The following is a 27,951-nucleotide window of genomic DNA, read 5'->3' as shown; positions in this document are numbered from 1 at the left end:
ACCACTCAAAACACTATTGTGTAAATTACTGTCGGCCTACAAGAAATCAGATGAAGCCAGGTGTGGTGGCACACATCTGTAACCCTAGCACTGGGAACCTGAGGCAGGAGGATGATCATAAGCTTGAGGCCAGCCTGGGCTACATAGCTGAGTTCTTAGCTGGTCTGAGCTACACAGTGGCTTTTCAAAGGGGGATGGGGAGGAGAGGCTAGAGAGGTTTCCAGTAAATGAGACCTCAGAGTTTCAGACCCCCCAGGGAAGGTGAGGAGGGTGGAACACGGACAACAGGGAACCAAAAGCCAGGAAACCCATCAGCATTCCCGTGCCAGCAAGCTCCGGCAGCTGCACCCACACTCATGAAACAATGCGGGAGAGAGCTGACACCCGACCACTCTGCACGCAGAGCCCCCTTCCACACTCCTGGACCGATCAGATGAGAACGCCTCGATTTAGATAACTGGAAATTGCTTTCGGAGCCTTAATTTCCCATTAGCTCATTAATCTATTCAGACTCCCAACAAGACAGCTGATGATAATTCCGGAGGAAGTAGGCACTTAACAGGAGAGCTACAGAGTGGGGAGAGGGGTTGGGCATGAGGGAGAAGTTTCTGGCTTCCTGGGTGGAGGGATATCCCAATGTTCATCTGTCAAGCTGGTAATGGTGTTGGCTCTCATTAATTAGCACTCATAATGGGCCAGGTACTGGAGAAACAAGAACTCTGGTGGGCAATTACCTTGTTTATCTGTTTCTTTTTTAACTGTTTTAGTAGTGACTTCTTCCGCTGCTGTGACAAAATACCCGCCTGACACAAGCAACTTAAAGGGAGAAGGGTTTACTGTGGCTCACATTTCAAGGGGACGGCCCAGCATGCTTGGGTAGCAGGAGTGTGATGAGGATGGTCCTGTGGATCCACAGTCAGGAAGCAGAGAGAGATGGATGCTGGCGCTCAGCTCGCTTTCTCCTTTTTATTCCGTCCAGGACCCCAGGCCATGGGATGGTGCGTCCCACAAATAGAGTGGACCTTTCCACCTCAACCCATCTGATCTAGAAACCCCCTCACAGACACTCCCACAGGTGTGAATCCTAGAGATTCTAGATCCTGTTGAGCCGGCAGTCAGCTCTAACCATCTACTGAGTAGGCGTTGCGAGCCCGCGGTAAGGAAAAAGAAATGGAGGCACAGAAGTGATCACGTGACCAGCTGGTGGTGGCTTCAGGGGTCATACACATGTCTGCCCTAAAGCCTAGGCTTCTGATCATGTCTTACACATACACATGCTGTATGCATTTCTGAACAGGCGATGATACACAAGAACCGGGTAAGAAGAGAGCTTGCAATTCCCAGAGCCCCTGACTTAGAACTGTATGTAGCCCCTTATCATGGCCCTTCCTATTTCCCTCCCCTCCCTTCCTGCCTAGCACTACTATAGGCAATGGCTTCTTAACTCGTAAATATGAAATATCCAACTGGCAAATATTAGCTGAATGACTAGTGAAATGGCCATGCCCACTTCTTTAAGAAGTGACCTCCGACCTCCTCATTCTCAGGGTCACCTCTCTGAGAGGTCATTTACCACTGTTTATTCCTGTCCTTTGGCTCCACTCAGACTCATTCCTCTGCTATGAGACTTCTCCTAACTCTTTGACCATGGAGTTTGCATATTGCCTGTTCATGCCCTCACCAACTCTCCTATGAACCCATTCGAGGTGTCCACATTTTTTGTCTGAAAATACATGCAGGCATCCCTGTAACTAAAGTTCCTCAAGGGACTTTGTTAACCTCATGGCGTGCACAACAAATATATCACATCTGGCTCCTGTTCTGTTGTAGCTGCAGAGATGTGTGGTCGGGATAAAAACACACCCAGATACCATACCCAACTATTACAGTTGAAGAGCTGAGCACATTAGTGATGTCATGAGTGTCCCCCAACCAGACTGGTCTGAATTCTGACCTCACCCCTTCATGTTGCCAGGAGCTACTTTGCATAAGGTGGAGTGAGAGGCAGTGGGGAAATGTTTCTGGATAACAGGGTAAGTTGAGGACATTTTAATGACTCCTCCCAGCCATCCAGTCATGGGCACTAATAGCATGCCTGCTCTTCAGAGGAGAAAAAAACCAAGATTACAGGCCTCTTAAGACTCCAGGCAGAAATGGGACCCAAACTTAGTGTTGGTGGCTTCCAGAGCCTCAGATCCATGTGGCTGGCCTGTCCCCTACCTCCTCCCCCAGCCCTTGGCAGGGTCTCAGGCTCTGCTCATTACTCCTAGAACAGAAGGCAGGGAGGATGGCCTCCTCTGGGTCCCACCTCTAGTGCTGAAAATTGAAAAGGCTTGAGGAGTGTTCAGCCTCACTGACTCCTGGCTGTGTCCCTGCCACCTAATTACTTGACTTCAAAGCCTCCACACTGCAGGTGTGAGGCTGTGAGAGTCATTTCCCCCCACAGAACACAGCATGACTTGATACAGTCAAGATGGGTCTCCAAGGTAGCAGGCGGGCTGGGGAGATCAGGCAGCCTCCGAGCCAGACCTGAGCACCTGCCCTTGTGCAGCCCAGAGTCAGAAAGCTGAGGGGCCACCAGAGAGTCAGAAACCACAGAGGGCAGCAGCTCAGAATGCTAACATACACCAATTACTGTCCCAACCACCCTTAGACCATGGAGCTAAATGATCCCCAGGGGCTGGAAATAATTAATCCTCCCCACAGCCCAGGCTTGCAGGTAAGGCCATCAGAGAGGCATTTGGCAAGATGCCTGAACAGGCCTGAGAGAGAGAGAGAGAGAGAGAGAGAGAGAGAGAGAGAGAGAGAGAGAGAGAGACTTATTGAATATTTCCTATCAATCGACACATGCCCAGCCCTATCTTTAGCATACAGTCAAATGTGTCTGTTTTGTAATTGCTGGACCTGAGTAGGTAGTTAACACATGTGTGCAGATATATACAGAGAGATGTGTGAGGACAGAAATGTGAGGTGACATGCCCATGGTCACACCGCTACTAAGTGGCAGAGAAAAGATTTGAACCTGGTTTAATCTGTTTCCAGAGCCCACGGCTCGTGTCAATGTTTTCTCTTACCTCCTTCCTGGCCTTCTATCAGACATGACAGAGAACGTGTATAAGGAAGGGGTAAGGTGTGTTGGTCCCACCTCCCAACCAGAATTAGCATTCAACATGAAGCCATAGAAAGAAATGCAGCAGGAGTTAAGGGGCCCGAGTTCAAGTCCTACCTCCTACTTCCTAGCTGGGACTTTTCCAAGTTGAGACTTTTACAGACACGAAATGGGAAAATCATAACACACTATCAGAGACAGCACATGACAAGAAAGGACAGAGGAGAAGGAACTTTGCAAAGTATCAAAGGTATCAGCGAACCACAGGGCTGGAGCCATGCTGTCAACTGTCTTCATGAACAAAGTTTTCTTGTACCATATCCATGGCCATGACTATTTCTGAATCACCTGTGACTACTTTCAAAATACACAGGTCCAGTTTGAGCAGCTGCAAGGGAAACACCGAGGCTCCAGAGGACCATGGAGCTTAAAGTATTTACTACAGGGGCAACTGGAAGAGTTTGCTGATGACTAACCTTCGACACTGTATTAGTTACTTTTTCTGTGGCAGAATACATGCGGCAACTATCAATCAGGGGACATAGACCACAGAGGAAAGAAAGCATGAGGTTACGTAGAAGCGGCAGGGAATAGAAGGGACGCTGGCTTACAACAGTTAACCCCCATTCCTATAATCCACTGTCTGCCCGCCAGACTCCCACCCCATGTCCAAAGGGATCCCAAACATCAGCTGGGGACCAAGAGCCAATCACATGAGACTGTGGGAAACACTTCACATTCACAACGACAATAGAGGCCCTGAGTGTGAGAAACACCACTGGCCCCAGTGCATGGTGTAATATATTAACCTTCCTACGGTCTCCTCTCAGCTCTGGCTTTACTGAGAACTGGTCTCCCTGATACCCTACACAAACACACAGCTTCACCTGGGACCCTTTCTAAAACACAAAGCAAATGTCTCTCCCCAGAGTCAGGAACTCACACCTCCCTGGACTGCGGCTAAGCCCAGCCCAGCACTGGCTGATATCTGGGCATTGGGGGGGAAAAAGTCCCTTAAAGGGAAATCACTCACTTGCAATTTTTACACTTGAGGCCAAAAAGCATCCCTTTCCCGCAGACAGTGCACGTCTGAGACATCCAGTACTTGGTGGAAAACCTGTGAGAAAGAAACAGGAAATGTCCAAGGTAAGGCAGTGGCCACAAGCCCATCTCCAGCAGGATGTACCCCTAGAACAGGAAGCCTAAAAACCCTGGATTCCAGACCTGCTTTTTCCAAAACAGGTAATAATTAAGTTCAGTCAAGTTGCTTAAACCATGAAGCCTCAGTTTTCTTGCCTGTAAAGTGGGAGTAATCTTGACATTGACCTCAGAGGTTATTGGGTCTGACACATAGGTAATGCTATTTGAAGTGGGCTATTGCCTCAAGTGTTCCTTATGGTCATTTATTCACTCGACAAACACTGGAGGTGGTCTACAAATGGCAGATTCAATTCTATAACAGAGGAGAATTCCCCCCTGACAAATGAAAGCCTTTTCAGATACCAACAGTTCATCTTCCCCCAGTCACTGCCACCTGCTGCAAATACAGCGTGGGAGTCCCCAGGCATCACCAACGCTGATTGGAAGTCATTAGATTAACTCGCAGATCGACCCTCCTGCGCTGTGGCGTGCTTTCTGCCTTGAGATAGGAGACGGAGGTGAGGCTGGATCCAGCAAAAGTATTGAAGGTTCCCAGGTCACAGTTAATTTTAATTTTCAATTTGTGCCACCGTGGGCAGTAGTTGTATCTAATCTCCACTGCCTCCTCCGAGTGTCAAAGGGGAAACTTGGATGTGCTTACATAACTCAGAGATGGAGAACTTTGAGGAGAAAGGCTGCTTCCCTCTGCTTTCCCCTTCTTGCGGGATCTGGGTCAGCCCTTTAAGCACAGCGAGCCAGCAGCAGCCTGGATCTGCCACAGCTAAGCAAATAGCAATATTCACAACAGAGACACTGGCTTGCCGATGCTCCCTCTCCAGCTTTGGACGGGGGCCTGGTTAAGCCCCTTTGGGTCTTAGCAGGGCTTAGCGGGTCTATTCTGCAAGCTGGGGCAGCTCAGGCGAAGGGCTGGCAAAAGACCCATGGGGCAGCAACCCAGAGATGGGGGGCAGGTGTGAGGGCCCCCTGGCAGTTTTCTCTTCAGCTTTGGCCTGCCCCCCCGGGGGCGTGGTCTCTGTTGCCTGGCTCTTCTGCCATAACACCAACGACAGAGAGTGAGAACTGTTTTTGCTGGTGGTGGTTTTTTCTGTAAGACAGGTTGTATTATGGTGCCCAGGCTGTCCTTGACCTCTTGACTCTCTGCCTTATCCTCCTGTGTGTCGGGTGTATGCACCACTACACCTGACACCACAGGGAAGGAGTGTTAATTTCTGAACAAGGCTGGAGTCTCTCCTTCCTGACATCTAGCCGGAGATGGGATGGATGATGGATGCAGGGTGACTGAGCCTAAAGAGTAACGCCCATCAGGGGCCCTCCCCTCACCAGGAAGCCAGCTCTGGGGCCCAAGATGCTCAGCCTGCTTGACGACCCTAGACATCGGGATCTGAAACTGTGGCACCACCAGCTTCCAGAGAAAGCCCAGGGGTGGAGCCAACCAAGTGAGGTCCAGGCAAGAATGTAGCCAACCCAGGGAGGAACCACAAGTGTCACCAAACTGGAGGGCTGACTGACGGGACACAGAGAGGTGTCTGATACAGAAACTGAACCCAGGAGGGGCTGTGGCCAACCCAGCGGTGGAGCTGAACCGGTAAACATTTTAAAAGGCCCTCATCCTGAGTCCTCTTCCCTCCACAGCTCAGCCTCTGGTCACTGACTGGCCTGTCTGTCACTATTTCTCACAGTTTCCAGTTGTGCTATTTTTCTTTAAGAACTGGTGATGAGTTAGTTGTCATGAGGAGAATGTAGCCTGGCCCCAGGCTGAGGCTGTGTTTGTGTCGGGGCCTGGGGTTTCTCACCTCGGTGGATGACAGGCCTCTGGGGACTGTCAGCAGACCCCTTTGCTGACTGGCCGCTCCCCAGGGACACAGGGTTTGCTGCTGCTAGCACTCTGCAAGCCTGAAGTACTTTATACTATCAGCGAGAGGTGTGTGCACAGCCCTTAATACGTCATCTCATTTGTAGGGAGAATGTACAAACTTATTCGTACAAAGAGAAAAGGTTTCTTCTCCAACTACGGTTCGATGACCCACTCTCTATAGCCTGATAGATTTGTCTCACGGATGTACAGTTTAATGTTAAGTCTTGGGAGGTCATGACTGTAATACCCCAGGGCCTTCCTTTATTTCCGCCACTGTATGATTTGCATTTTTGATAATAGAAATGACATTTAAAAAGAAATGGATCCAGAGAGGTTAAGCAATTTCTCATGGCTGTGAAGCTTTACTAGGAGGGATTGGAACTCAGGACAGTGTGAGCATAAGGCCTCTGCTTTTCACAGTGCTGTGTGGGCTTGATAAGGGCACCTCCGTCCAGCAAAAGACAGAAGGGTGTGGCGGTATGGGAGGGGGGTGAGGGGGTAGGGGGGCATATTACTCACACACACACACACACACACACACACACACACACGGGCACAGCCGCCTACCTACCTGTGCTTGATGGAGTTGCCAAGGTCTCTGCGTGGGATCTGCGGTGACCACCGCGGTACAGACAGTGTGTCTGTGGAGAGAAGAACAGACAGGAAGGTCATGGGCTGAGCCAGCTCTGCCTGGGCCCTGGAAAGAAAAAGGAACCCAACCCACTGGCTTCAGGCAGGACGCTGGTTGCTTTGGCCTACAGAGCCACGCAGGTGGAACTCCAGTGTAGGTCATGGGCTCAACTCATAGGAGTCTCCCCAGACAGGGTGGGCATCAGAGGCCTTCAAATATGTCATCTGAGGTCACTGTGGTAGTCAGGCTGAGGCAGGAGGATTAGGAGTTCAAGGTCATCCTGTGCTGCACAGTAATATTCTGCCCCCCCAAAAAACCACGGAATAAAAGAAAAGAATAAAGGAAGAAAGAAGCTGCACGTGTGATTTGTGGGGTGCCTCAGTGGATGGACAAAGGGTCTTGCTGAGTTCGATGCCTGGGTCCCACGTGGTGGAAGAAGAGAACAGACTCTGTAAGTTGGCCCCTGACCACACATGTGCCCACATGCATGCACAATTAATTAATTAATTAATTAAAAGTTACATTTTGTAATCTAAAAATAGAAGAGAGAAAGAGAAAGTGGGGTGGGAACTGTGGAAAGAATACAATGGAGCATGACCTCAGCTTAACCGTTCTTAGCATATGCCAACCTCGGGCTGAGTGACTCCCATGCCAGCCTCGCCCCTCCCCCCCAGCAGCTGGACGCATGGGCTCAAAGAAGGGAGTCACTTGCTCGAGGCTACTACACCTCATACTCTGCACAGTGGCTGGGAATCCTGGCATGAGGGACCCCAAGCCTGTGTTCCCACTCACAGTCATAAGGCAGTGGATTCCAGATACCTCCCCCTCCTCCCATGCCCCCCCCTCTGCAACGCCTCCCTTACCGGCCATGTGATCCCTTAAGTAACATTTAATGCTCAATCCTGGTTTTGGTTGTTCAAATATTTATTTCAAAAGCAGACTCTAACCCCGGCATGGTGGTATATATTTGTAATCCCAGCACTTGGTGGGTTTGAGGCAGGGGGATGATGGTGAGCTTGAGGCTCACCTGGGCTGCATATAGCAAACTCATGAACAAAAAGCAAAGCTGAACAGTCTCTATGTAGAAAACACTTGGGATGTTGCAGATAACAACTTTGAGGACGTCCAGCTGTGTGCAATCTCAAGTCATACTTGAACAGGTGGATGGATGAATGAGCAAGTGAGTACAAGAATGACTGGATGAAATCAGGGTACATGGATGGATAATGGATGGGTAGGTATGTACATAGACAGAAGAAGGAGGGTGTGTGATGGCGGATAGATGGATAGGTGGATGGTTACAAGTATGGATGGATAGTGCTGGGTAGGCGGTGGGTTGATGGATGGATGGATGGACAGATGGACAGGTGGGTGGGTGGGTGGATGGGTGGGTGGATGGGTGCACAAATAAAAATGAGAAAGAAACAATAAAGCACACAGACTTCAGACTGGATACCTGGTCCTGCTTTTTCTTTCTTTTCTTTTCTTTTCTTTTTTTTCTTTCTTTTCATGCTTTAGCCCAAATATGAACACACCACATAGTCACAAATGAGCAAGTCCCAGGTCCTCTGAGATCTTGAGCAGCCCCACCCACCCCCATCTCCTGCCCCCCTCACCAGGCTCCTGGAAGACCTTGCAGGCAGCAGACATAACACAGCAGCTGAGTGAACTAGTGCTCCCTTAGACAGCAGGGAGAGAGGCCAGGGGCCAGCCCCATGCCAGCACCCACTTCTCAGCCAGATGGATGGGGCCTGCTGGGGTCTCAGGGTTGCGGATGTGTGCCTCATTTTTCACAGCCATTGTTATGGAGTGTCGCTCTCACTGGGAGAGCTGGGCCTGTCAGAACACATGGGAGAACATTTAACCCAGTGGGCGCTCTGATCTATCCACCGATGGCTGCACTCATCAGAAAGCTGTTTTTGGAAAGCTCTATGCCGCCCTTGCAAAGCTGAGACCCCTGTTTTTCAGGAGCTGATGGTTTTCCAGGCCCCAAATGCTGAAGCCATAAGACCCACAGCCTACAGAACGTTCAACTAGCAAGGCCCATGTTATTACTTATGTCTAGTTTCTGGGGGAGATAAAAAAGAAAATGATGTTCTTTAAATATATTTTTTTCTGAGCCGGGTGGTGGTAGTGATACACGCCTTTAATCCCAGCACTCAGGAGGCAGAGGCTGGTGGATCTCTATGCATTCAAGATCAGCCTGACCTACAGAGTGAGTTCCAGGACAGTCAGGACTGTTTCACAAAGAAACTCTGTCTCAAAAACCATATATATATATATATATATATATATATATATATGGTTTTTTTCCATGTCAGTCCCTCTTTCAGACTGACATCAGACATGGGAGGAAAGATGTTACCCATTAACTCTGAAAGGCTGGAGAGGAAAGGCAGGTCAACATCCTGTGAGCCATCTACAAAACAGGAAGTGCTGAATGAGAGTCCACTCACAGGCTGTTAGTAATGCCTGACTAGAGCTGAGTTGAGGAGGACTGAGAGCAAGAGCCATGAGATTGATTAGTAATGCCTGCTATGAGTGAGGAAGGAGGTACTGCTAACAAGTCTTGAGATTGATTAGTAATGCCTGCCATGAGCGAGGAAGGAGGTACTGCTAAATCTTGAGATTGATTAGTAATGTCTGCCATGAGTCAGGAAGGAGGTAGTACTCACACATCTTACATTTACCTCCTCTACAAAAGCAACCACCAAATCCTCATCTTTGCACTCACCTCAGAGCATAGTGTCTGAGGCTGAGTGTGTTCTTCACCAACGTTTGATAAACCCAAGATTCTTATAATAGAAACAGTTTATTGAACACTTAGCATGCGCCAAGAAATCCTCTGTGTACTTAACAACCTTTCATCCACTGCCATAGCTATTCCCTGTGTACAAAGGAAGGCAACGGAGCTCAAGGAGGTGCGCTGACATGCTCAAGATCACATAACCAGGCACCAGTAGAAGCAAATGTAAAAATGCAACTCCCTAAAGGGATTGGGGTGATGGCTCTGTGGGTAAAGTGTCTGCTGTTCCGTCCCTCAGCTCCCATGCAATCGGGAGCTGGGATATTTGGAGATTTCTGAAGACATTCTGGGAGTGTCACACTGTGTTTGGGAGTTTGTTACTGGCAGCTAGTGGGGTGAAGCCAGAGGCTGTGTTAAACATCCCATAATACATAGGTGAGGACTCTCCCCATACACTCAACAAGCTAAAGCATCCCTTGTACCAAGGTTGAGACTCCTAATCTGGAAGTTTCTATAACTGCCTGTCCCCGAAAAATAAAGCATCTCAAATGATTGCCCTGGGCTCCTTTGGGCACAGAACAAGTCATCTCGGGCTGTGAGCATCTCCCGTTAGCTCTGTGTCATACTTAGTCCTCATCCGGCCCCTTTGCTTTGGGCAGACACAATTAAGCTCCTGGGCTGGCTTTCACGTTCCAGGCTCAGCTGGAGGGGTACATCCTGTCAACTGCATTAAGCTGAGAAGCCTCATTAGTCTGGAGCCCTTGCTCCCCAGGCTTGGCTTTGTCTGTGGGCGTGAGACTCGAACTCCAAGAGCCTCTCTCTGCTTCCTTTGTTTGGGTTTCATTAAACTTGCCAGTGCGAGCCTGGGAGCAAAAGGGAAACTATTGAAAGGGAGGGGGGGAAGATAGTGGCGAATTGAGGCCTTATCATAACAGGGAAGGCAAATAACATTTACGGCAATTAAACCGATCTAGAAACTTCTGCTTAACAACCAAAGCGTCTATTAAGATGTCTCCATAGCTTCCTGAGCTTCCTGGAAGTCTCTTTCCCACCCTCATTTTCTGATAACAAGGCAGAGTCGTGCACAGCATGGCTGCCTTCATCTCAGGAGAAGGAAAATAGATGCCTCTTTCAAGATATTTCCATCGCCAGCACAAGGAGAGGAAGAGTTAGGAAGACTGTCCCTGTGCCTAGGTCTAGGTGTAGAAAGCCTTTAGGAAATGGTGTTCTTTTGCTGCAGCTAATGCCTATAAAACACAAACACGAGACTCAGCGCCCAGGGGAAAGGAGGGTAGCTGGTGGCCAACTGAAAGCAGGAGGGGGCAGAGAGAGAGAGAGGCCAGAGAGAGAGAGGGCGCTTGGCATGCTTGCTTTAAAAGGGGGGCTTGCGCATGTGTAACTGAGTCCTCTGGCAGCCAGGTAAAGCTTGACATAAGGATGACATGGCCATGAGCATCCCGCCCATCGTTGGGCGGGGTCAGCTGGCTGCTAGTTCCTAACAGGAAACACCTCCAAACAGAACAGGGGGTGCAACTTGGGAGCCACAGCCCTTAAGATCACCTTGGAAGTCCAAGGGTCAAACAGAAGGCCTCACAGACAGGGCCGATGTCCCCAAACCAACAATGGGCAACACTCATTTCTTATAAAGCTGGACTTACACGATGGACAGCCAGGCCCCCATCAGATGATAAGAAGTAGAAATTGGGGCTGGCTGCAGAAATGGCTCAGAAAGTAAACTATTCACAACCAATTAATAAAATGTCTGGGTTTTATAAATGTTTGGTTTGGTCGGGTTTTTTGAGATGGTCTTAGGTAGCCCAGGCTGGTTTCAAGCTTGCTATACAGCCCAGGCTGGCCTTGAATTCATTATCCACCTGCTTCCACCGCCCAAATGCTGGGATTACAGGCAGGTACCACTGTGTCATGCCAGCCCGCATGATACATAAGCTTGCTATAAATCCTCAAGGTCTGAGCTGGGGAATCTGAAATCAGGTGTGGGGGGCAAGGTATGAGAAGTACACAAAGGTATCGGTCAAAGCTGGAAGGTGAGAAAGCAGAGGAAGTGGAGAATGAAAAGGAGAAGAAATAAGAAGAGAACTAGAATCAAGAAAACCAGTAAGCTGGGTGTGGTGGCACAGGCCTGTGATCCTAGGTACTGGGGAAGGTGAGGTCACAGGCTCACAAGCTCAAGGCCAGCCTTGGTGACCTAGGGAGACCTCATCTCAGTAAGTGAGAGGGAAAAGAGGGGCTGGAGATTCAGTCATGGGAGCTTGCTTAGTGAGTTCGAGGCCTGTGTGCTTCACTAGTAACAGAGGAACAAGAAGCCAAGGGCAGGGGAGAGGACGGGAGAGGAGAGGGAGGGGGGTTAAGGGACGGAAGTCATCAGAGCTTTCTGATGAAGGTTGCTGAATGCCCATCACCACTGTAATCCAAGGTCCTCAGGCATCCTCACGGAGTCCACACACCACTTGCACTACACCACAGGAACTACATGTATGTGTCAGCGAGTACAGATGCCGGCAGCCTGCCGTTTGCTCCCTACCTTTCATCAGCATGCCACCAAGAAGTCATCCCATTTGTCCAAGGGCAAATAAAGATCAAACTTAGTCACGCAGTTAGGGCTCAAAAAACAAAAGCCCGTTTTACTGATGGGAACATTGAGGCTTCACCTGTCGATGCCTCCTACCTCTGTCTGGGATGAGCAGGAGCCAGGACGAATTCCAACCCATGTTCAGCTCAGCCTGAAGAAAATGGAAGGGAAAGAATGCATCCCTCCCTCCGGCTCAGAACCTGTACTTTGGCTTTGATCCCCATGAGACCCATTTCTGACTTCTGACTTCCTGAACTATAAGGTTTTAAAGCCACTGGATTTGTGACGATCTGTTACAGCAATGGTACAAAGCCCACACAGCTCCTGGCTTGTGCCAGGTGTGGCTTCAAGAATCAGGGATATGACGAACAGTGTGGCCAAGTTTTAACATGTAAGTCTCCTGGGAAAATAGACAGTAAATGGATGAACAAGAGAGAGCCCTTTTGGAAAATAAAACAGTCCGGGGTTTTAAGGCAATAGGAACTTGGGCTCAAGCACTAGAACAGTAAACAGGCTGTGTCTGGCATTAGAAATGTATGAGCTCCCTGGTGGTCAAGGGGAGTAGATCCTGCCTGTAATTTCAGCTTACTGATGTGAGAGCAAGCTGGCTAGAGAATAGCCATGTGGATGAGCTCTGGGTTAGACTGAGATAGCCCACCTCAGTGAGGCCAAAGAGCGATCAAGGCTGATTCCCAACATCAGCTTCAACACAGATGGAGAAGGTAAAAGAATCCTCGGTATGACTTGAATGATGCTAACACCAGCTCCATTTTACAGATGCCAATTTGGAGCAGGTCTAGGATGTGACTTGTGGTGAGTCCTTGGGCTACTAACAGCCCTTGGGCATCAAGGTCACCATAGCTGCTTCATGGGACAACTGGAAGTCTGCAGGCAGTGATGCACACAGAGTTTTGATTGCCAGACTTGACGTTGGCACATGTCTTAATCACTGTGCATGTCCCAGATGACAGCAGACCTCCCTCAGCCTGTACCTGCTCCTTCTACATTGCTGAGACTGAGTACCGGAAAGGAAGACTCAGGGAGGAAAGATTTTATTTCACCTCCCAGTTTCCAAGTGTCTCGATCCATCGTGGCAGAGTACATGGTAAGGAAAGTGGTCTTTCCTTGTGGTTGACCAGAAGGCTGAAAGAAATGGGGGCTGGGCTACAATACTGATTCACTTCTGCCTGGTAGATCCTCAGCCTCCTTAGACAGCACCCCCACCCTGGGAATAAGCATAGCCCTGGGAAGCTGTGTCTACAGTTTACAAAGGCACAGACTACTTGTCCAGAGTCCTGCAGCTGAGTAGACTTCTGAAGTCAGTTCCATCCATCACTGTGTCCCCTTCCGAGGCAAATGTGACAATCATTTTAAGCGCTGTGCTTTCCTAGAATCCATGGAAGTCTCTAAAGCCCCTGAAGTGATGAAGCATTCCTAATCCCTCACCATTTCCATGGAGATAAAGACCTGAGCACATGTTAATACAAACAGCCAGCATTTATTGAGCACCAACTGTATGGCAGGACCTGGGTTATGTGATTTAAATTCAGGATTCCATTTAATCCCAGGTTGCATTTCAGATGGGAAGGTGAAGTCTGAACTAGGGCGGGCGTTCAAGAGCCAGAGAGCCGATTTGGAAAAAAAAATCATAAATGAAATAGAAATATCAAAGCTTTTATTTCACGGATGAGGCGGATTGAGTGACAACTTGGCCACATTCAAATTGACTAGAAAATTCTTTGAGCTCAGAGACATCTGTAACTCATAAAACTTAAACCATTAAACTTTCCTTTTGAGGCCACGGGCTAGGTGCCAGCCCAAGTCACATTGATTTATCTAGGGTTGACTAAAGCTGCCCATACCATTCACACAGCTGGCAAAGACTCTATTAGCTTTAATATACAATTCAAATATAATATATATCAGATCTAAAAGCATTCTAATTATATGCTGTCTCCAAAGGTTACAGCTCCTCGATGCTTTGGAGCTGAGTGGAGTTTATCCACAGACTTCGACTTAGCTCTCTCCCAAGGCAAATTCAGGCCACTTCCTGAGCATCAAACATCGTCATGGATGTCTCTTGACAACTTTACATGGCCACGTAGTACCAGCTAGTACACTGAAGAAGATGGGTGTGGTGACGAAACTTTCCTGACAGGCTGATGGCTTGGCTTGGTGGGTAAAGGTTCTTGCTGCCCCAAGCCTGACCAAGTGAACTCTATCCTTGGGACCTGCACGGTAGGAGGAGAGAATAGATTCCCACTAGTTCTCCTCTGACTGCTACGTACATGCCATGGCATGTGTACCAGCCCCTAGTAATCAACCTGAATTGTAATGAAAGAAAGTCAAGAGTTGGCTGAGCAGGAAAAGATGCTGACCACCAAGCCTGAGAACCTGAGTTTAATCCCTACAAGGTAGGAAAGAAACACACACACACACACACACACACTGCTGGGTTTGGAATCACTTAGGAAGCTCACTTGCTGTGGGCATACCCATGCCCGTCCTTCCAAAGAGATCTAACTGCGGAGGGAAGACCCTACCCTGAGTGTGGAAACGTCATCCCGTGGGTCGTCCCTGTCTGCTTCCCGACAGCAGAGGCCATGTGACCAGAGTCCTCACACTCCTGTCACCATGCGTTCCCCGCCACGATGGGCTATGGCCTCAAACCATGAGCCACAGGAAACCCTTTCCTCAAGTTACTTCTGTCAGGTTTTTTCCCAGGTGAAGCCACCAGTGAGGTGGGCTTCGGTGCCATGCCATGAGGGAAAGCTGTGGCAGAAGGGGTTGACCGTGATCCTTGGATGCAGGCAGCCCTTAGGACGTAACAGCTTACAAGGATTTGAGGGGTGGGGCACTCCTGGGGATTCCCTGTGGCACTGAGGCCAGGTAAGCAGCAACAGTGACACCACCTGACTAGGGGTAGGGGTTTATTAGTTAACTGTCTCATTGCCGTGATCAAGTCACTCACGAGAAGCAACATTGGAGAGAGGGTTGACGCTGGTTCTCATCGTGAGGGGCCGCCGGTCCGTCAGCCGCTGAGGCTTGCTCGCATCCAGGAGAACCAAGAGACAGAGCTGGGACAGGAAGTAAAAGCTGGGCTATCAATATCAACACCCACCTCCTCAGAGACCACTTCCTCCAGGCAGGCCACACCTCCTAAAGACCATAGCACCTTCCAAAACAGTTCCACGAGCTAAGGCTGGAAGGGCCACCGTATGAGCTTGTAGAGGACATTGCATACCCCAACATTAAGTAAATGGAGGTGCCGAGGTCAAGCCAATGGCTACATTTGTGTGGCTAAAATGGAGACCTGACCTTGAGCAGGAGACTCCTAAGGAGTCAGAGAGACATCCGGTATTTCTGAATGAAGACCTTACCAAGGCATGGATTCACCCAGTGTAATGTCGGGGGGGGGGGGGGGGGGGGGGGGGGAAGAACAGGGAATTTTCCAGTAGGCAGATGTGTGACTAACATCACGGATAAACCAAGGGACCTGGGGTGTCCTTACTTCCCAGCTCTCTCGCATAAAAGGGAATCATAGGTCCTCCTTGTGGGGCTGTGGGTGGTGGGGGTTGTGATCAGCAGTCACTGGGCACAATGTCCAATGCCTGACGCATTGTTGTTACTGGCCTGGTCGTCAACATCATTATTCTTCCTTTAGAATTCACAGGCCCGTTGGAAGTGGCAAAGCTCCCCCCCCCCCCCACTGTGATGTAGGGCAGAGGTCTGTACGCTTGACCCTTGAGCCTAATGAAGCCTGTTGTCTGGTTCTGTAAATACACTTTGATTGGCACTTAGCCACGCTGAGACACTGACGTGTTGTTTGTGGCTGCCCGCTTGCCTTGCAACAGAATTGTGAGGCGATGACGGAGACGGTATAACTCACAAAGCCAAAAATAGTCATCAACTGGACTCTTAAAGGAAAAGTTCATCGATCCCTGAGAAACTCATTTCCTTAGCCCATTAGATTTCTTCCGTCCCCGCTCCTACCCCTGCCTTGGAGTCATGAGACCTCAGTTCAAGACCCCACTTCTACTATTTGCCAGCGGAAACTCTTGGACCAATGACCAAACCAAAATATATGAGTCCTTGGTGTCCTCTGTTTGCTTAACCTAGCAGTGACTGGGCACAGGGAAAGTCACAAGACTCTTAGCCAAAATGTTAATTTAACTCCAGGGACTGGAGCTGGCTCGGTTGGTAACGTGTTGTCTGCATAAGCATGAGGACCTGAGTTCGGATCCCCGGCACCCATGTAAAACACCGAGTGCAGTGGCATGCATGTGTAATTGTAGCACTGGGGTTGGGAGGCAGAGGCAGGGATCCCCAGGGCTCACTGGCCACTACCCACACGGGCAGACTCTGAGTTTGATGAGAAACCCTGTCTCGGGAACTAAGACGTAGCGTGACTGAGGAAATGCAATACCAGCCTCGGGCCTCCACACGAGTACATATGTGCGTGCGCACACATGAACACGCATGCACACACATACACACCGCAGGAGTGCAGGTGCTAACCCTAACCTGTGTCTCCCTTCACCCCTTTTCTCTCCCCTCCCCCTCCCCCTTCCTTCTTTGCCTTCTGTCCCCCTGTTCTGAGATAGTCTCACAGAAGGACTTGAACTCCCGATCCTCCTGCCTCCACCCGCTGAGTGCTGGGATTACAGGCCTGAACCAGCATGCCCAGCTCAGCTTCTGTGCTTCCTATCCCCTGCTGTCCGCTGGTAGAATCCTCCTTGAGACAACAAGGCTTGCTTCCCATGACAGGTCACCGCTGGAGTCATGTCGACTCACGGAGCAGAGAAACAGGGAAATTAACTCCCACCGCTGCTGTCTGGTTTCATTAATGAGATTTTTCTAGTTGTTACTTTATCAAAGCAGAGAAAAGACCTTGAGGATATGTGAGCCAGCGGAGGCGGGTGGTGGGTGCTGAGAAACAGGATGAAGGAGATGCCTCCAGGGAGGGTATCCAGGTGGAAAACTACCCTGGAAAGACAGGTGAGTGAGGGGAGAGAGGAAACGGTAGGTGGAGATGGGGGAGGGCAGAGTGTGGCAGGAAAGCAAAGAGGGTGTGTCAAGAAGACATGATGGGAGGGTCCCTATCTAAGTTCTGCATCAGCCCTCCCTTTGACCCCAGTGCTGGTTAAGGTTCATAGGCCCTAGGGAGAACCTACTACTGCCACTTTCCTAAGTCAAAATAATTGCTAACGGAAGTCTAATCACTTCTCCTTATACTCACATATAAATCCAACCCTCTCCCCACACCTACTAAGCCTCCTTTTACAGAAGATGGAGACTACTACAGAGATCTCACAACTGGTCAAAACTCGGAGACACCTTACCAGGGGTTGCCCAACCCCAACAGATACGTCTACTATCCAGTCCCTGTACCTAAAGCTCAGGGGACATCATGGGAGACAGGGCAACGGAAAGACTGCAGAAACCAGAAGACCAGACTCCTGCTGGGAGATTGTGTCTTGCAGATAGACAGGGCAGCTGCCCCTTTGTGATCCTAACAATGTGGTCACCTAAACAAGATCTACCATTTGACAAGCCGGTGTGGATGAGGGAAATGTCTCCTAAGGCTTCACCCCCTAGATGAACAGCTACAGAACATCAGTGACTGTGGAGAGAGGGAATTTCCCCCCAGGGGTAAGCCCCCCAGATTATCCAATTCCAATTCATCGCTAAACACACACGTATATGAGCAACACTAAGTGAACTTGGTAGGTTGTATACATGCACACACACACAAACACACAGTGATAGGTAAAGAAATAGTAAATTTGCGAGGACACATGGAAAAATTGGATGGGGTGGGAGGTGGAATGATGTAAAAGGGATACTCACACATGAAATTTAAAAAAAAATTGATTAAAAAAAAAAAAACCAAGATGGAGCAACTGCAAGATACCTTTGAGATCTAGCACGGAGGTGTGACCATATTTATTCCAGCATCCTCTCCCTTTAAAAATGACTGTTGCCACCTGGCCTCTGAATCCTGACAGATAATTGCTCCCCCCCCCCTGCTTAATCCACCATAAATCAAACCTGTGGACGAAGAAGGCATCACTCCATGGTGAAAATGATGGATGGAGAATCTAAGATGTAAATGGTCATGTGGGGAGGTGACAGGAGGTGGTGGAGGCTGGGGACAGTGGTGGCCATCAGCCAGCAGGAGTGGTAAGGAATGTGAGGTCCTGAGAGGCGCCCCAGGGATGGGAGGTGCAGAGAAAGCTCTCTCTTCCCTGGGGTCTCAAGACAGACATTTTGGAAGCCTGCCTTTCATCCACTCCCCTCTCCTCGTGTTTTTACTGCTACACTTTGAAGAGAAGAAAGGGACACGCTGAGATGTCAAACTCATTCAGTGTAAAGAGATGACACAGTTATAACAGAAACAGAAGTCCAATATTAACATCTAGAAATCTAGAAAAGTCCTGAGGGTAACAGCCCTGCCTCAATCTGTTTGGGGGAAGCACTCCTGGGATCAATTAACTGTCTGCAAGGAATCATGGGCTAGGGAGGGGCCACTCACCTAGGACCCCCCCAGGGGAGGGGCCTTGCCTAAATGGCAAATAGCTGATGGCTCTGGTTTGTGGCTGGGAAAATAGGCAGCCTCTCCCCAGGTATGTGACACAGCTAAGTGAGAGCAGTCATTGTTACTGTCCTAGCCCTTGCCGGGCATTCTCTGGAGTATGTTCTTACCGTGGCAGGAAGCTACTGTGTGCATTTATGTCACAAGTAAGTGTGCAGGTGTGTGAATCGAGCAAACACACGTGTGCATCCACAGAGAGGCGTGGGAACTTGTGTGTCCCCTTGAGCCAAGCTAAAGTCATCAGAGAGGAAGAGCCTCAGCTGAGGAAATGCCCCCATGAGATCCAGCTGTGAGGCATCTTCTCAGTTAGTGATCAGTGGGGGAGGAGACCCAGCCCATGGTGGGTGGGGCCAGCCCTGGGCTGCTGGTCCTGGGTTCTATAAGAGAGCAGGCTGAGCTAGCCTTGGGGAACAAGCCAGTGACCAGCTCCTGCCTCCAGGTCCCTGCCCTGTGTGAGTTCCTGTCTTGACTTCCTCTGGTGATGAACAGCCATGCTGAAGTGTAAGCGAATTAACCCTTTCCTCCCCAACTTGCTTTTTACTCACAGCAGTATTTTATCACAGCAGTAGAAACCTTGACTAAGACAACAACAGCTATCATTTCTCAGATATCTTTTTTCTCTTTCCTTTGAAGGCAGGGTCTCTCATTGGCTTGGAGACCGGCTGACCAGCAAGCCTAATAGATCTACATGTCTCTGCCTCCCCAGTGCTGGGATTTCAAATGTACAGCACAACTGGCTTTAAAACTTTTTTTTTTTTAAAATCATACCCATTTACTTATTGTCTCAGGTAGGGTTTCTGTTGCTATGAAGAGACACTGTGGCTGCAGGCAGGCAGGCAGGCATGGCACTGAGCAGTAGCCATGAGCTTTACATCCTGATCCATAGGTGCACTTCCCCCACCAAGACACTACTTCCTCGTGGTCCCACAGTGTCCCCACATAGTGTCATCATGGTGGGGGACATTTCAGATTCAAACCTTAACACTAGCAGTTCTAACACGCTGACCTCTTTGTGGTCTACAGTAGTTTGCCTGGTGAAGGCTTCCAACAGTCAAGCTGGCGTCTGTCCCCCGCCCCCATGCTCAAAAAATAAGTGTGGCCACGATGGGCCCAGGGAAGCATCTTCATATGCATCTATGGGATGGATCAATGAATGAATGAATGATCCACCTTGTGACAGTTTCATTTTGCAAACACGGGAACTAACATTTGGGGATCACCCAAGGACAATGACATTCTGACACTGACGTGAATCCAAACCTCCCTGATGCCCAGCTCCATGGCTGGATACTGCTCTATTGTCTGATTAGCTCTTCTAGAAGGTGACAAATGGGGAACCTACTAAGACTGAACTAGACTCCAATAATATAGGTGACAGTGGTGTGACTGGGACAATATATAAGGCCACTGGCAGTGGGTCCAAGATCTAACACTAATGCACAGACAGACTTAGTGGAGCCCGTTCTATATGGAGAGATATCTTACACAGCCTAGACACAGGGGTGTGGGGTGGGGAGGTGCCTTGGTCCTGCCTCAACGAGATGATGGGACAGACTTAGTAGACTTCCTAGGGGAGGCCTCACCCTCTCTGTGGAGCAGATGGGAGGAGGGAGGAGCGGGGGGGGGGGGAGGACTGGGAGGAGAGGAGGGAGGGGGAACTGGGATTGGAATGTAAAAAATTAATTAATAAAAAAAGTTTGAAAAACAAAAACAAACAAAAAGATCTTCTAGAAGGAGAAGAGACCCACAATGGGGTTGAGCACCAGGGGCTCCAGGAGAGAAGCAGAAGTAGGGAGGCACCCTGAAGACTCTGAGAAAGTCGGGGGCAGGGCTGGTGGCAAGAAGCCACCTCCGCAATTCGTCCTCAACCTGGTGAGTGATGATGATAAATGGGAAGAAGGTGGCTTCCTCTGCCTGGCTCAGGCTTAAATGAGGACAAAATAAGAGTTGACAGACAGAAGCCCAAGCGGCCATCATCTCAAATGTACCTGTGATGGGATAAACGCAGCCAGCCACAGGTCCCCATCCATTTCAATTATAAATGGCTGCATACTGAAATCATGTAGCAGCAATGGTGATAACAGAGGCGATTAAAGGTTGGGGTGTGGCCAGGAGGAGACCCAGAACCCCAGGCAGGGATGTGCACGTCAGATGGGTGTTTAGATTTAGAAATGATCAAAGGTGCACAGAGCCCTTCTTTGTCCTCGGAAGCATCATGGCGTTGCTCTGTAGCATGGAGCAGGGCTCTGTGTTGTCTGACCCTGTCACCTGAGGTGCCGCCTCTTTTGGACCACTTTCTATAAAACACAAGCAAGGGTAACCATCTCACAGTGTCCCCATAGGCTGGACACTGTACTATGAAACAAGCGTCCAGCACGCAGAAGGTGTGCAATAACAAAGCAGCTGCATCTACCACCAGCTTTCCTGGACAGCCCCTCTCCCTGGTTGGAGGTGACAAGACACAGAAAGAGTCTTGGGAGGGAGGCCATGAATGGGGGGGATTGCATCCATGAGTTATGGGGAGGACAGAGCTGTCTGAGTCTCCAGCCATTTATTCCCCTCCTATCAGCCTGTCCTCGGAGCGTGTCCACAGCCCTGGCTCTCCAGGAGTGATGGATGGGGCCCGAGTTCCCCTCGCACTACATCATCAATTACTCACACATTTATTGCCTTGAACTGAGTTTATGGAACTTAAATCAGACCCATTTGGAGTTGTCTGAGCTGAAAATTCTCCCCAGTTGGAAATGTGACGTTTTAAATTATGCAGCCACCTTCAACTCAACGTTTGGTGGAAGTTAATCGTCCGTGGGACAAAAGGGCTGCTGAGACGTTCCCTTACACAGACTCATTCCAGGGAATTTACTGCCCTAGTGGGCTCCTTGGGGACAGAACAGATGAACCCAGCAACCAGAGACCCCCAGCTAGGCACCACCAGGTCTGAGCTTGGGCCATCAATGTCTCCCTTAGCCCGAGACTCAAAGCACTGTCCAGAGAGGTGTCATGCCAGCTATATTTTGTGGTCGCTGTATAGACAGCTTACTGATGGGTCACATTCCAAGGTTAAGTTGGGGTGTTCATATTCCAAAGTGAGTCTTTCTTAAGCATCACTAAGTGGCGGCTAGGATGTCTGTTGAGATGATGGTGCTGTGACAGGCTCTGCAAGGGAGGTCACTGGGGCTGGAGATGTGCTCCGACAGGGTATGTTCAACACCAAAAGGCTTCAACTGCACAGTGAGATGGAGCCCCAGTCCCCAAAAACCCAGCGATAAAAAAGAAGCTGGCCCTGCTAAACCTGCTCAGTCTAATGGGTAAGAGGAAGTCGAAACAGTACCTATGTTTTTCCTCATTATTGAATGTGACCCTTGGGGACAGCCACCAATATATAGAGGCATTTTGGGGTTGTCACAACTCTAAGGGGAAGGATTATGGTGAGTAGAGACCAGAGGACACTGTTGAACATGTTACAAATGAACATAACAGCCCACCAAGAAAAGTTGCGCAGCCGCATACGGCCAGAGTGAATGTTTAGAAATCCCTGTCTGGGTGCCCAGAGGGGAACCATGATCTTCAATTCAAAATGTGGACAGATTGTGGTGGATTCAACACGAAGTGTCCTCCATAGACTCACAGCTTGGGTCCTAGCTAGTGGCATGATTTTGGGTGGCTGTGGAAACTTTAGCAGGTCAGACTGACCTAAAGGACTCTGGTGTCTCATCCCTGGCTACTTCCTGTTGCCCTCTGCAGTCTAGCCCATTGTGATGTGACCAGCCCCCCATCACACTCCCACCACGATGTTCTGCCCAAGTCCAGGAGGTCACAGGACCAGAGGCTAAACCATCTGGAACTGTGAGCCAAAGCAGGTTCGTCCTCCCTTGTTTTTGGCTGGAGAGTATGATCATGGCAACAAGAGAAGTCACTAATACACAGATACCTAAATGGGGCTTTGTCAACCACGAAAAGAGGCACAACTTGATAATTCTATGACTGTCCCTCCAAGAGTTTGGGTATGGCTTGTGCTCACATCCCTTTCCCAATAAGAGCAGACTGATTCCCCATTGGGAACCCATCTGGAGCTGAGGCAGACTGAGCCCCTATCAGTCCTGGGATACAGCATCCTCCTGCCAGGGGTAGTAAATGGCTCAGTATTCTGACTTCTAAACTACTGTGATAGGTTCAGGCAGAGGCATACAACTCAAGATAGCCAATTAGAGTTCATGAAAATCCCTGGGACCTTTATTGTCCCTCCCCTTTTCCTTTCCATCTTCCCCTTCAAGCAGCTCACCAGCAGTGACACACATGAGCATTCCTAGGGTTTTCTGGATGCAGGAGGAAGCTGGCACATTAGGAAAGCATAGACGCTGGGGATAGCTATATCATCGGGGCCCCTTGGCTGCTCCACACAGAAGGAAATCTTCATTTTATATATTGAAGCAATTGTTTTGCCAGATGCGGTGGCTCAGGACTGAAACCCCAGCCCTCGGGAGGGTGAAGGAAGATGATGAGAGTATATTCAAGGATAGCCTGTGCTATTGGGCCTTATCGGTCTTATCGTTTAATTCTCACAATGATCCAATGGCTGCCTCTCATATTTATTGTCACTAGGAGCCAACTAGTAAGGGCTAAGCTGTTCACAAGTACTGAAGTCAGGATCCAGACCTGGGAACGTGCCCAAGGCTAAACTCTCACTCCCTAGCCTGAGAGAGCAGGCTGACCCTGCCTGAATTCTTCAAACTGTTCCCACAGCCACCATCCTTCTCCCTACTCCACATTCTCCAGATAGTCAAGTCTAGTTAAAAGTGTCTCACTAAGTTGCCCAGGTTAGACTTGAACTCACTCTAAATAGTTCAAGCTTGCCTTAAATTTGTTGTCCCTTGCTTTGGCCTCCTAAAGAGATGTGTAGACAAGACTGTATCCCCAGATCAACTATTTCTGGGCCTTTTACACACTCATAGCTCTGGGTTAATGGTTCTCAAATGTCATGCATCAGAGTCACCATTGGGCCCCTTAGAACACCAATTGCAGTTTCGTTGTCTTACAAGCATGGGGACAGGAGTTGGTATCCCCAGAAACCACATAAAATTCTGGACAAAAAGACATGAATCTGTAACTCTAGAGAAGATGCAATGGAATGAAGAGACAGACCTCTGGAACTCGCTGGCCACTTAGCTTGGACCAGTGTTGAAGTGCCAGGCCAATGAGAAACCCTGTCTCAAACAGGGTGGGAAGCAAGGGGCAATACCCAAGGTTATACCCTGACTTCTACACATGCACTGCACCCATCCTCAATCTTCTCCACACCACCCCTGGATGGAAACTTCCCCCAGAGAGGCCTGTTCAGTGGGTTGTGCTGTGGGATATTACTTTAACTGTGTAAAGGTGTGTTACATTTGTTTAAGCTGCGGGATATTAATTTAACTGTGTAAAGGTGTGTTACATGTTTCTACTGCCTTTGTTAATGATGCAAAGATGTGTTACATTTGCTTACGCTGCATCTGTTTAATTACATAAAGATGTGTTGCAAGATGTCTCGCCTTGCCTGACTAAGGCACCTGATTGGTCTGATGAAGAGCTGGATGGCCAATAGACAGGCAGGCAGAGAGAATAAGTAGGAGGAAAACTCTAGGCAAAGGAAGAGGAGAGAGGGCAAGGAATGAAGAGAGTGACACAGCCCCCAGACAAACACGAGAAGCAGTGACAATAAGATACATAGACGGCAAGAAAGGTAAGAAGCCCTGAGGCAAAACGTAGATGGAGAGAAACAGATTAAGTTATAAGAGTTACTGGGACAAGCATAAGATAATGCCAAGAAATCATAAAAGTCTCCATGTCATGATTTGGGAGCTGGTTGACAGCCCAAAAGAAAGCCTGGTATAGGCTATGGTGAGGAACAAAAATACCATTTCCTAGCAAGTCTGGCATGACCTCCACGCAGCTATCCTTGGGATCCATCCAGAAGACTCACCACTCCATGTCAGTTTCTCTGCCCGGGCACTACTGACATCTGGAGTGGGACCATCCTGTTGAATGTTGAGCAGCTGACATGTCTACCCCTGAGCAGCCAGCAGCAGCCCCACCCTGTGAGCTGCAACAAACTCAAAACACTGATGCAGGTCCTTGGGGTGGCCAACATTTCTCCTACCCAAGACCCATTGCACAGGAAGAGTGGAAATCATTATACAGACCTCCATGTTAGAACTGTTAATCTGGTACCTGAGATTTAGCAAGAGTAGGTACAGTGAGAGATGTCCGGAAGGCACTGGGGACTAAGGACCTGTCACGAGAACCCCACCTGCATGTGCTCCTGTCCACAGAGACCCTGAGTACCACAATGCCAAGCCTGCCATTCACAGGGACCTCTCCAGTGTGGTCAAGCAGCTTCACATCATACCAGCTAAGTGGCTCATTGTCTTCTTAAAGATCCCTCACCAAGATCTCAGGGCAACTACCTTTCCCAGGTGTCACGGCTCAGCCCTGTAACTGGGCGGTGCAAATAGGCAACCTTAGATAATTGCGGAAGATGGGTGTGGGCTGGTGCTCAAAAGCCATCTGATTACAGTCACAGAGAAGAAGCATCCAGGTTCCTTAGACTCAGCAAACCCAATCGCAAGGTATAATCGCCCCAGGTTTTCAGAAGCCACATGGCTGATGGCTGGGGACAGGAAGAGGCATGGGAATGGGGCCTGATAGAGGGGTGTGGATGCAATCAGAAGGGTTTTCAGAGTCCCCCGTGCCATGACACCTGTCTTGATTTTCTATAGAGTTCGGCTGTGAATGTGCCCCCAGCCACACCCGCTCTGCCTTTGCCTTCCTGTCCCTAACGATGGCTCCATTCCCTATGATCACAGTCACTTATGTGAACGTGGAGGAAAACGAATTCGTAAGACCGATCTAAGCCCCCCACCTTGCAGGCAGCCCAACCTCCGAGCACACGGCAGTGTCAGGGCCCACTGTCAATAGGACCTTGATTCTGGAAGGCTGAAATGGGGGTTTGCATGACTGAATGAAGGAGGCCAGCTCAGCCCAACCGCGAGGCCTGGGGACTGTTTCTGCACCTGCTCCTGTTTTCTCCTCTTTCCTATGAAGTAAACCGTTTGGGGTTGGTGCAGAGGGTGGGGATTCCTGCGTTGCAGGGGGCCTGGTGGCTGCAGCAGCCCTGCCTCTGGCTGGGTCTCTCAGAGTCCATTGACTTTCTTATCTGCTGAATAAGGATTTGCACAGGAAGCCCTCCGGGAGTTGGCTCAGTTGCTAAAGTATGGCTATGCAAGCATGAGGACCTGAGTTCGAATCCCCAGCACCCACATTAGCTAGGCAGTGGTACATAACTGTAAACCCAGCACTGGAAAGGCACACATAGGAAGATCTCTGGGTTTGCTGGGAAGCCAGACAGGAAAATGGGCAAGCAGAACAACCCTAGATGGGGAGCCTGCAGAGTGAAGTATGACTAACCCTAATCCTATGGGCCAGCATGCCCTCCTGGCCTCAGGCGGGAACTCAGCCTCAGCTTTCTCCTTAGTGGAAGACCCTCCAAAGAGAGATGTGGGTCAAGCTGGGCACTGTCTGGACCAGAGCTCCAATCCCCAGCTGGTATCCACAGGGGAGGAGACTGCTCAGGGAGAAGTAGCTTGATGGGCAGTGGGTGACCCTGCTGCTGTTTCATTGACAGGAGATTAGGCCAGAGTTTTTGTGGCTCCCAGCCTGACAGACAGATGTGACAGGAGGCTACGGGGCTTCTGATGCGGCTGGTGCCCTTCTGAGAGAGGAGGGCACATCCAGACACACAGCCAGCGAGGCCGTCCATGTGGCTACGGCATGTGAGTGACAGTTTTGCCTCAGTGTTCAACCACCTGCTCAATCCTCGGCCAGAGGCCTGGCCCACAAGAGCCAGCTCCCTGTGGGTTCAACTCAATATCAATTGTGCATGGGAACCATGCCAGCACGTGCTGGGTGTGGAATCACTGTGGCAGCCACAGGTAAACTTCATGGGATCAACCCTGATGCTTGACTTATAAACTTCAAATGGGTATTTTGGCTTTCAGGACCTCAGTTTATCCATCTGTAAAACGTAACTAAAACTATCTGCCACCCGGGGCTGCAGAATTAGAAGCAAATGATCAGGATAAAATGTTTGAAAAGAAAACTATTTTGCAATACGAAAAACAGATGAAATTCAACTTTATGTCCACAAATCATTTTTTTTCTTTGTTTGGTTTGCTGTTGAAGAGACAGGGTCTCAAGTGGACCAGCCTGGCCTCAAACTTAACCATGTAGCCCAGGCTAGCTCCAAATGCTCTATGTAGCTGAATTCATGAGCCCCGTTTCCACCTCCCAGGGGTTGAGATTACAGGTGTGCAGTTCATACCCTGCCTATGAGCTGCTCTGCCCCCTGAGCTGTGTCCTCAGAGTCCAAATCAAGTTCTTCCTGGCCTCCTGCTGCTGCATCCCCCTTCTCTATTAACTGAGGTCCTTTTGTGTAGCACAGAAAACTGTAATTGGCACTGTGCTGTGGGTTTGTTTTGGCGGTGAATAAGGCTTCATGTAGCCCAGGCTAGCCTATAGCCAAGGATGGCCCTGAGCTAGCAGTCCTCCTGCTCTACACCATGAGTGTGGGGATTACAGGCATGTGCCAAGGCAGTATAGCTGAGTTGGACCATATGACAAGGCTTCTCCACTGAACCAGGGTGATGTTGGGGGCTGGAGACCTCTGTGTGATAGACTATACTTCTCATTGGAGGATGCTGACCACCAGTATTCCATCCTGAACAGCGGCAGCCGCAAATGCTCCTAGCTACTGGGAGCAGAAATTTGTTCCCGGTTGAAAACTACTGCTACGGGGCCCGCAAACCCCAAAATATTAGTTATATAGCCTGTTACGGACAAAGCTTGCCAAATTCTGAGCTAATCCAATGTGCCTTTTGTGCAAATGGGAAATCCATGGCCCCGGAGGGCATGACTTGCCCAGATCCCCCAAGCTGGGTCCTGGCGGCAAGAGAGCTGCTTCCACGGTTGTTTCAGACCTTGTTTTTCCCCCGAGTGTTCTTGCTACATTACTCAACCTCCCGGGTAAGAAGACTTTTAGCTTCCAGGGAGAATAAATCAGTACGACTTTCACAGGGCAATTTGGCAAAATAATTCAATCTCCTTCTAAATATGCACACGCTGTGACACAGAAATGATTCTTCTGAAAAAGTGCCACCTAAGGAAATAGTCACAGATGCTCACGAAGCTTGGGAATTGTGCTGATCGCTTTCACAATTACAGATCTGT

At 49.5% G+C, this 27,951-nt stretch overlaps 1 protein-coding gene across 1 annotated transcript in view; it reads right to left on the bottom strand.

Moving 5' to 3' along the window:
- Positions 1-27,951, bottom strand: part of Ksr2 (kinase suppressor of ras 2) — a 313,418-nt gene that overhangs the window by 90,073 nt on the left and 195,394 nt on the right. The window contains exons 6-7 of the mRNA XM_051176529.1: positions 6,697-6,766; positions 4,143-4,226 (exon numbers count right to left, since the gene is read on the bottom strand). Of these exons, the coding sequence (XP_051032486.1) occupies positions 4,143-4,226; positions 6,697-6,766 (154 nt within the window). The remainder of the gene's footprint in view (positions 1-4,142; positions 4,227-6,696; positions 6,767-27,951) is intronic.

Source organism: Phodopus roborovskii, unplaced genomic scaffold (genome assembly GCF_943737965.1).
Source record: "Phodopus roborovskii unplaced genomic scaffold, PHOROB, whole genome shotgun sequence".
NCBI classification, from domain to species: domain Eukaryota; kingdom Metazoa; phylum Chordata; class Mammalia; order Rodentia; family Cricetidae; genus Phodopus; species Phodopus roborovskii.
The sequence above is the reverse complement of the archived record's forward strand: the minus strand, read 5'-3'. Positions and strand labels throughout refer to the sequence as shown.